Source organism: Charadrius vociferus, unplaced genomic scaffold, assembly GCF_000708025.1.
Source record: "Charadrius vociferus isolate BGI_N301 unplaced genomic scaffold, ASM70802v2 scaffold228, whole genome shotgun sequence".
NCBI classification, from domain to species: domain Eukaryota; kingdom Metazoa; phylum Chordata; class Aves; order Charadriiformes; family Charadriidae; genus Charadrius; species Charadrius vociferus.
In genome coordinates, this window is record NW_009649864.1 from 1,940,825 (window position 1) to 1,951,228 (window position 10,404).

The 10,404-nt window shown below is 41.3% G+C and overlaps 1 protein-coding gene across 1 annotated transcript in view; it reads left to right on the forward strand.

Moving 5' to 3' along the window:
• EVL (Enah/Vasp-like) overlaps positions 1-10,404 on the forward strand; it is a 124,035-nt gene that overhangs the window by 46,206 nt on the left and 67,425 nt on the right. Inside the window, 2 exon segments of the mRNA XM_009891081.1 lie at positions 1-77; positions 7,586-7,763. The exon segment at positions 1-77 is cut by the window's left edge and continues 20 nt beyond it. Of these exon segments, the coding sequence (XP_009889383.1) occupies positions 1-77; positions 7,586-7,763 (255 nt within the window).

The following is a 10,404-nucleotide window of genomic DNA, read 5'->3' on the forward strand; positions in this document are numbered from 1 at the left end:
TCAGCAGGATCAACATCTACCACAATACGGCCACTAACACCTTCAGGGTGGTTGGAGTTAAACTGCAAGATCAACAAGTGAGTAACCGTATTGAGTTTCCTGTAAATTAACCTTTGATCTCTTTTGATACCATCAGTTCTATACTTAATGCAGTCTAGCAACATTTCCTGCTCCCTGCAAGGTGCCTACCAGGCTGTTTACGCCAGTCATTCAGATTTTCTATAATTTTTTGTGCACAGAATGTAGCATAATGTATTACTGCTGATTTGCAAACAGAACTTTTGGTAAATGCCAGGGTGATTTTAATGCTGTTTTTCCTCCCTCTATTTTTGCTTGTGAAATGACTCTCATTTCGCTCGGCAGGTTTTGCTCAGCAGGTTTTGCTCTTGGTTCCCCCAAACTTACTTTTTGCTCGTTTTTAATGCTATGTATATAAAAGAAGTCAACTGTTCTGCACTGCCATCTCATGAAGTGTGATTGTTACATTGCTGTGATAAGTAATTAGTTCCTCATAATGCATTTTAAATTCCTGGGTGCACACTGTGATGTGATTTACGGCAGCCTAAGTCCTCAGGACCTCCTTGGGTATTAAAGGAGTTATATGGGATTTAGATAATCAGAACCGGGATCAGACCCGCCTCGGCCACCGGTCCCTGGCAGCCTGGCTTGCGGGTGTGCTGGGCGGTGCATGCCATCCGTAACCAAATGTCATGTTTAGACCCTAAATTACAAAAATGTCATGTTTAGACCCTAAATTACCCTCCCTAAATTGGGAGGAGTAGCATAGCTACGTTGCCATGCCACTTGTGTTCTAGAGCAGACATTTCAGAGTCAGGGAGGCCTCCTGTGTGTTGGTGTGAGGCCGGTGGGCCCTGGGCTGCCCACCTCGAGGCCTCAACCTGGCAGAAGAATCAAAAGAAAGTGGGTAATTGTATTTCTGTTGGTTCAGAGAGCAGCATGGCCGCCTGGGAAGGTGTGATGAGAACTGCCACCAGCATGGGACGGACAGAGGGAGGGCAAGCCAAGCCTAGGCTAGTCTAGCTCCAAGCCAAGCTGGAGAGCAGGAGCCAGGCCACCACCACCTCTCAGCTGCCGCAAGCGTTAAATTGACCGATGTGCTCATGGAAATGCAGATGATGTCCCTCAGCTGTCACGATGCTTGGGCCAAGTGGGAAAGCTAGCCAGGTGCTTACTAGAGGTGTTAACGATGTTGCTGCAGTGTCCGTGTACAGAGTCGTCATTTTGAAAAAGGAAGAGCAGAATAGAACTAAATGGGGGTTTTAGCACATGGGTTTTCAGCTCCTCGCAGTGTACTTTTGAAACACCTGCCACGTCTTTTGCCACTGCTTTTATCCTTCTCGGGAGAGCAAAGGCAATATATTAATGTCGTTCCATTTAAAAAATAGAAGATATTTTTGAAAAGAAATGAAATACAGTGGCTTCTTAGTCAGTTGTGAAAACCAGTACTACTTTGTAACAGGCGATAGTTATTTTACGTAGCTAGCAGGTGAATGTAAATTATTTTCATGTGACTACAATCTAAGATGTGTCTGAATAGCTGGTGTAAAAGAAGCAAAAGTCATAAAGTCTACATATATATGTAAGGGAGTCTATGTACCAGAGGTCTGTCTTAATCAGAGTATACAATTTAAAGAATAGGGCATATTAAAAAGTCAAATCTTGATCTGTACTTTAAACATGTTTTGCATTAACTGTAACATTCTACTTACCTGCAAATGTTGCTACTTATGAAGAGGCTGCATGCCATCTAAAAATCACAGCAATTCAGCAAAAAAGGAAACAGACAGAAGAATGTATTTTTCTAGAGTTTAAAGACTAAAAATCCTCCCTCAAACAAACAAAAAAGTACAGGTTACCTTAGTCACTTAAAAATGTCTAAAATAAAGCATTCACCTCAAATATGATTACAAAAATCCAGTATTATGAATAAAGTAAATTCAAGACACTGTAGCATAGTAGTATTAAAAGGAATTTTCTGAAAGCCTTAAGATTCAGAATTTAATATGTATTATATGAGTCTCGCATGGAGTCATAAGCTTGCTATGCTTGCTACGTATTTGCATTTAATGAGAACAAAAATTAATTTCAGTTAAAATAATTTTCTGTACAAGCTATTTCATGCTTCTCTTGGGTTGCGCTAAATCACACTGAAAGTGAGGTTTCAGTAAGCGCTGTTGCTCTGCCAGGAAAGCCATATTTTTCAGAAAGGACCAGTCTACAGCTACTAAGTGATTTGGCATATACTGAAGCTAATGAAGCTACATGGATTTCCAAGAGTTGAGCAACTAGTTTAAAATATGTAACACAACAGTACCACGGAGGAGCAATTTTAAGTTTGGTTACATACTGTTTGGGAAAGTGTAGACTAGAGTAATCTTCATGACTTCACCCCTGCCTGCCTTTAATGTTTCCCTTTTAATTTTTGTTGGTTTACGTTACATTTCTAATAATCTCTTTAATTTTCATCCTCTTTTTTTTTTCACCTGTCTTCTTTTGTAGACTCCTTTTGTTGTCTTTGTCTAGCTGCTTTTCTGTTTCCTAGTCCTTTTTTGGTGCACGTGTTAGAGTGTGATACTGTATTCTCATTCTGCTTGCCGTATCTGTGTTTATCTTCTCCTTTAGCTGACGGTGTCTCAAAAGTTCACCGCAAAGAAATATGGTTTTTAGAGTGGCAGAACTTGAGCATCATTCTCACCACCGGGACGTGGTCACCCGACCTCTTGTTCTCCCTAAGTGTCTGGGTGACGTGCTCATCGCGTGCTTGTGTGCAGCAGCAGCGCCGAGTTACACACCAGCGGTACACAATTTCCCCTTTCTGCTCTGCACAGACGTGCACATTTGCATAGACTCATGCCGGCATGATCGGTAATCTTCAGAAACCCAGAAATAGACTTTGGAAGCTTTGAAGTAGCCACAGAGGCCAGAACTGGTTTGAAGCTAAGGCCAGATCCATATTACAATCGCTTGACGTCATGAGCTTTGATGTTTTCTTGCAGCCTTTGTTTTCTCCAAGCCCAACGTTCGCAAGCGAGCGGTTTTACCCCCGTGTTGCGACTTGCCGGCTGTTGTTGTAACCTAGCCTGTTGTAAAGGTGAGGTGTGCTAGCTTCAGTCAGCGTGCAGGAAGATCACAAAGCTAAAAACATACAAATGGTCCATCTTTACAGCTTAGCCGACGAGCAGTAGCTCCCCAATTTGGAGTCCTGATCAGCTAAGGGTTTAAAGTGATGATTTTACATCAAGTGATTTTCAGCTCAGCCTGATCTCATCACCAAAAAGGCATGTGCTGAACAAATAGATGGGGAGGAGGGTGCAAGTCAAAAGTGAATCATATCTCCTGAGGGTTTGGTGTATTGATGTGGCTAAGAAGTGAATGTAAAAACAGGGCCTTGGGGAAGGTGGGACGTTTTACATCTGAGCCTACGCCAAAACTGAAACGGGGACAGCATTCTTGAGATATAAACCAAACCACATTTTTTTTTAAAAATAAAGAACCAATTAATCACAGTTTTAACTTATGAGAAGTTGCTCAGGTTTGGGCCTGCTTACAGAAATAAAGAATCTGGCCTCAACTGTAGCAGTTTTTAGCTGCTGCACCGTATCCTCCCTGTTTTAGCCATTATATGTCTGCTCCCCGGGAGAGGACTCTGAGCGCTGGGAGCGTGACAGACCCCAAGCTGGTAACAAACTTCTGAACCATTTCATACTCTGGCGAAACAAGCAAATGTCTTCTGGTTTGATAAGCAAGAGTATGGGCAGTAAGACTTTTGTGGGTGCTCTTCCCATGATCTCGGTTGTGGTTGCACCTCAGATGTGGTCCTGAGGCCCCCTCGATCCCTTCTAGGCCCTGTCCTGTGAGTCTTGTCAACCATCACCATCATTGCTGCTGACATAACTCAGCAGCCTACAGACTGCACTCAAAGGGAAGGGCTTCTCATTTTTGAGCTTTTTAATAGATCCCAAGTTCACTGCCTGCCTCAGAAAGCCTGCGCTTGAAATTGAGATGAAGGGGTGAAGGACGGTACTGGGTAGAAGTGAAGCAAATCTGTTTTTAACATTGTAGTGATGGGAACATTGAAAGGTGTCAACATATTAATGCTACGCACAACTGGTCTGTGAAACTCCTTGCCATACAAGATCATTGAAATCCAGAATTTCACAGTGTTCAAAACAACACAGACATTTATATCAGTAACAAGACTACCTTGTTTCAGGATAGAAAAGACCAAAAAGGGCTGGAAAAGAAAAAAATAAGCACATAAAATGTCATGTTTCAGCTTTTAAGACAAATTCTGGGTGAGAATTATGGGAAGAACTGTTTGTTATGGACAAATCCATTACTTATTTCTGCAAGATTTACAGTAAATTTGTCTAATTCACCTAGACTACAACTGAAGAAGAGGAACTGTTGGTCTGCTCAGCATGGCAGATGCTATGTTACTGACATATGAAGCTTTAGAGTAAAGATCCCTTAGAAACACCTCTAAACATCTCCCATGCTCCAAACAGGGAGACCTTCTTTATTTTAATTATTGCGCTGAAGCACTTAGTTACCATCGTGTGCCTTGCAGAGTCTCAACACCATCTGTACCAGATACCTGTGTGCACTCATTCTTAATAACAGCAGGAGAACCTGTCCTCTTTTTTCTATTTTCTAGAAACATTAGCCAAAGGAGATAAAATGAAACTCAGGCTACTTTATGTTTCATTTCCCAGTTTTAAACTCTGTTTTGAGTTTGAAGACAAGGTATTACATGTGTTGGCATCCTGATGATCACTGAAGGTCAAAATTCAAATTCTGTCTTTGAACAGAGCAGATTCTCTGAGCTCTTTGAGTTGATGTTCTCAGAAAGCAAATTTTGAACAGTTTACCTGACTTGTATTAACTGATTTTTAGCATAGGTTTTACAATTTTGTCTTTCATTATACAACTGCAAGAGCCCTCTGGTGCTCCTTGGACTTTTAATGGTGCTGTCCTTTGAAACAGACAATTCTTTTAGTAAATGAAAAAAACTCACTTTGCAAAGCTTGGTAGAAGCAGACAGTCTTTCTAAACGTTTCCTGGAAGATACTGGCTGTGCCTTCCCTTGATGAAGCTACTCAGCAGTGGTTGGGAAACTTAAAAATTGGTACATGTTAAAACTGTTGGGTTGGTAATCCAGTCATGAGTCTACTTGATGCTCCAGAGACCCCTTGAGTGTGAGCAACATTGGTACAGGCTCTCCCAATGCTCAGTGGTAGAATAGGGGTGGTGTCACCATTTTTTAAGAGAAAAGGGCTGTCTAAGCTGTCAGCTGTAGGATTGAGTTTGTGGATTTGCTGTGACTGGAGCAGTGTGGTTGCCACATTTTTCTGGTTGGTGTGGGTGGCTTCCCACACAGCATGCTGGTGGTGCGGTTCCCATTCTCCAGGGACCAACTCTTGGGAGCCTGTGTACCAAACACAGGTCACACTGCATCTCCTTTTGGATCACAGGTCAGGACCCTCACTATGAAATGTGGCAAAAAAAGCATTGTAGGTCTGATTGCTGCCCAGTGCATCTACATGGAAACTTAATAATGATGTTGGTTTGAGAGCAACACATGGACCAGACATCTCATGTTCAGTAATCATCAGGATAATTTATACCTAAAGCTAGACCAAGTATTCAAGGATTATTTGCTATGTCACTTCTTAATGCTGGCTCAAGTAAGTAATATGCATTATAGAAATAAAGTATATCTGTAATTATCTACTGGTGTAGTGGCTTCTTTGCTGGTTTCTATGATTTTTATATATTAATATAGTATTGTTATAAGACTGTTAGCTAGCTATATCAATGAGACAATGATGTCATTCATCAAAAATAGGAATGTGTAAAAAACGATTTACTCCTTATGTATTAGGTGCTCATCTAATGTTTTTCTCCCAGTTTAAATTGGCAATCCACTGAAAAGTCAAAACTCAGAGCTAGGAGTCATTCATCTTTGAAATCAGTTGCAAAACTCTGCTTTTATAACTGAGAAGAATTGTCAGTCATTTAGCAAAAATTTTGTTAATATAATTTAATTTGCTGGAGGTTTTTAGATCCAATGGTAGTATTCATGGAAAAGTTTCCAAAGTACTGCTCAATCAGACTGAAAAAAAGATGAATCAGTAGATTTTCTGGTGTGGGGGATCCACCTGTAACAATAAATCCTGTGTACAGTTTTTACTAGGTACTGGCTCTCTGTTGCCTTGTCTTCTGTTGTTGCTCCCATCTTACCAAGTCCAGGGTGGTCAGACTCACCCTGCAAGTGAGATCCCAGAGAGCGTGCACCGAAGTCCCTCTTCCCACTCCTCTATACCAGTGTTCAGCTCACCTAATTTACAGATGATGCAAACTAGTTTGATGGAGTGTTTCCATTGATTGGCTTTCAACAAGGACCAGAAAATGTGGGATTGTTCTGGCTCTTGAAAAAAATCCAGCCAAAATAATGCCATTTGTAGAGACAATCTCGAATATTCAAACCCAGATTTCCTATACTTTAATAATGAACTTCGGTCTTTCCTTGCTCGTAATTTTAAGTTTCTCTGTCCCCGGTTCCCTTCTGCCCCCAGCCTGTGTGGGCTGATGAAGAGGGAGCCTCCATTTCCTACTCCTTCTCTGTTTCCAACTGCACTGTGCCTGTTTATGAGAATGATTATGATCCCTTCTGGTTGCATTTTGTTTCTTAAATTTGCATGGCAACCGAGTGCTGTTGTCAGCCCATGGATGGGTATCTCGGGGTGCTGTCCCTGCCATGGGTCCTTCTGACCTCTTAGTGGTGCAACGGACACTTCTGCCTCTCCACCTTGAGCTACTGCAGCTTATGCTTTTAGCATTGGAGGTTTCTGGTCGGATCCCAGGTGTACTGCGTGGTTGGGTGTCCCGTGTGCCCTGCCCAAGGTTAAACAGACCATTGTATTCAGCAGATAAAATCAAACCATACAGAAACACCCTTCTGCTGCAGTCATCCCTTACCTGGAAATCATGATATGCACAGCAAGGGAGGAGTGGGGAGAGGAAATATTTAATTGTCTGGTTTTGTCATTGCCTATCTGATTCTAGAGAAAAACTCTTTCAACATAAGTTAGTGGTGATCAGGTGCACGGGAGGAGAAAAGCAGAGCTGGGGCAATGAGTCAAACATTTCTCTGCTGTAGGGCAGGGTTAGTGCCAAGAGATCTGTCTGGCTCTTTTTCTGACAATTCTGCATGATCATCCCCCAAAAGATGGCAACAGCTGCTGGTACTGGCTCCTGACATCCGTCTGCAGGATCTGCACAGCTGTATCCTGCGGAGGTGCTGTAGAAAAGACGAGCAGGTAATAGATTTTGCAAAACTGGCTTGCAAGTCCCTGAGGCTGAACTGAACTGCTGTAAATCTCACCCCCAGATGTGGGTCTTCTGTCATCGAAACACACACTGCCTTACCGCACAGCCGTGTAGGAGCTGCCGTATGAATTGCCTTTAAAAATTTAATTAAACTTTACCAAAGGGTTGGGGTTTTTTTCCCCACTGAAAACAGAACTATTTTTAATCTTCACCCCTCTCTTTCAAATCACAGGTAGTGATTAATTACTCAATTGTGAAAGGACTGAAGTACAATCAAGCAACACCTACCTTTCATCAATGGCGCGATGCACGGCAAGTCTATGGCTTGAATTTTGCAAGCAAAGAAGAGGCTACCACCTTCTCCAATGCAATGCTGTTTGCTCTCAATATCATGAACTCACAAGATGGAGGTAAATTAGCAGCCACTGCGCTCTTTATTAACCTGTGACATTTTCCAGTGCTTGTTACCAATCACCTGGTGCAGTTGTGTTGGATAGCATGCCGTTATAAAATGGGTTATAATAAAAAAAGTTGGTCTCTGCTAGACAGCCTTTAGATCAGCATTTGCAGTGGTATGAATTGTACATGCTTTCAGGTTTCGTTCACCTTCCTTCTAATTTTTTATGGTGCCTTAACTTGCAATAGGTAAACAATGGTTATTTGGGAATGCCTCAGCGGGTAGGTAGCCCCACTGATTTATGTGGATCTGCGTATGCGTTGTGTTACAAGTAAGATGGCAGAATATAACTTTACATAAACAGAAACTAGAGTAAAATCAGCAACATTTTATAAGGTAGAACTGAGAGCTGGTACTTCCAGTGTCTTGGGTGTCAGCTACAGCCGTTGGCTTTTGTGGGCCAGCTTTCAAAAAGAGGCACGTGTGGCATCTCGGTTATTTCATAAGGTAAAACGCAAAGGCTTGTACTCTAGATGTTGACCAGCATTGCTCCTAAGTACTATATTGACTGCAGTTGAGTTTGTGGTGAAGTTTACTGTACTGTGAAATTGTCATTGCAGTAGCTTGATGAGGGCCCAAAATAAAGTAAATCCTGGTTTCTCAGTGGAAACCAGTTTCTGGTCTGCGATATCCGGAAGAAGTACTGCCCTCAGTTACACACCTATGGCCTCTCTGCAGCTCCTGGGCTGGGAACAGAAAGCAGTCCTTGTATGGTGTCTTTTTTCCTGCAAAGTACCCACCACAGCCCTCTTTTGAAAACACAGTGAGTCAAGGTTTGCATCGCTTGCTGCCGTCCGGGTTTCACGGCAGTGTTTGCTGGCGATGGACAGCAGCTCTCTAGAGCGAGGTTGTCTCCTGACAACATTCCGTACACAAATATGCCTTCCTAAAAAGTGTGTTTGTAACATAAAGGTTCGTATATTTTCTTCTGCTATTTCCATGCATCCTATTAAGCTGACAAATGCAAAAGTCATCAAAGATCAAGAAATGTCTTAAATTCTGAGCTATAGTTGGTTCTGCCTTCTTCAGCTTGAACTTTTTCAGCTCTAGCTGTGACACAGCAGGAGACTTCAGGAGGAAATTTGGCCAACACTCACTGGTCCTAAACTCAGGCAAGTCTGAAGAGTACAGAGTTCTTTTTCTGCTCATATGTTCTCAACCCTTTTAAACCACCAGTTGAGACTCCAAAATTTGGATACTTTGACTATGGTCTTGATGTAGTGGTTCGTTTAATGTCTATGATGAGTCTGCCTTTCTTCTGAAAGCCCTTAAGTTTGGAGGTTGGTTTTTTTTTAACTGTCTCTTCCCGTCAAAGGGACTGAGGTTTTTGCAGGATTTTGAGGTTGTTCCAGGGAGGTGCCTTGTGGAGACACGAGCCTCAAGATGAGAATTTATTGCTCTTAGGCTAAAATGAAAGAAACTATCTTAAAGTGAATACCTTAGTTATGTTAGGTACTCCTAGCAAAGACCAACAGGTATTTTTAAGAAAGTATTTCTGAGTACTTGAAAAGCCTATTAGATTTCTGAGAAGTTTATGAATATACAGCAAATAATAATTTGCATTTTGGGGGGTATTCTTTTATTCATTTACTTAGCACCGAAGGGTGTTAGATACTTTTCAGACATAAGATCCAACCCATGCAGAACAGCTTGCATTTAAAGTTTGTAATTGTCACATAGAGACACATGAATTGAGTCACAGATGAAAAAAATTCCTACTCGCTTTTCTAGAAAAAAAAAAGGTTTGGTAAACATTCAGTCTTCAGTGGCCCCTTTTCTCTCATACATAAAGCGTTAAAAGTCTCAGATTGCCAGTTGTCCCATTCTTTACAGCTGAGCTTGTCAAAACCTGAAATTTGGTTTAAAGGGAATTTCAACATTCGGGGTTTTTTAAAAACCCTCTGATTCTGTGAAACAAATTCCCAAAATATTATTTTTTGTCAAAATTCTTTTTTTTAATTACAAATTTTATTTCTATAAATATTTCTCTTTAAAATTATATTAGCCAAAAATTGATGATAGATTATATTGAGGACTTCTATATCACCATAAGTTTCCCAGTTATTGCAATGATCGCAGCATGCGAGTTGACAGTAAAAGTACATAATGGATATAAGGTATAAAATGTTTATTCAGCTCTGCTTTTCTAGGCTTATATAGCGCATAAGCTTTTGTGGGCATGAATTAATGTGAATAGGAATTCACACAAACACACATATCCATATATCTTTTCAGGCACAGCCACTGCCTGCGTACTCCATCCATTCTGCTGCCTGTGTGCTGCATTAGGGTTTGCTTTTTCATATGGAAAAATCATTAGGGGAAAAAAATGTATTTATTATATCTACGCATCCATGTATTAAAGTTGCTCATGTGCTTATGCAGATGGATGACAGCTTTAAGGAGTGCATTTGTATGCACAGAACGGCTCACACACTAATAAAATCCTCAACCAAAACCAGAGAGTTAAATGGAGGTTCCCTCTGGCACATTCACAGTACAGAATACCCCATCTATCTGCTAGCTCGGCAGTTGGGAATGTGCCACACGCACTACTTGGGATGTGCTATTTCTAATGTTTACTTGTTTCATAT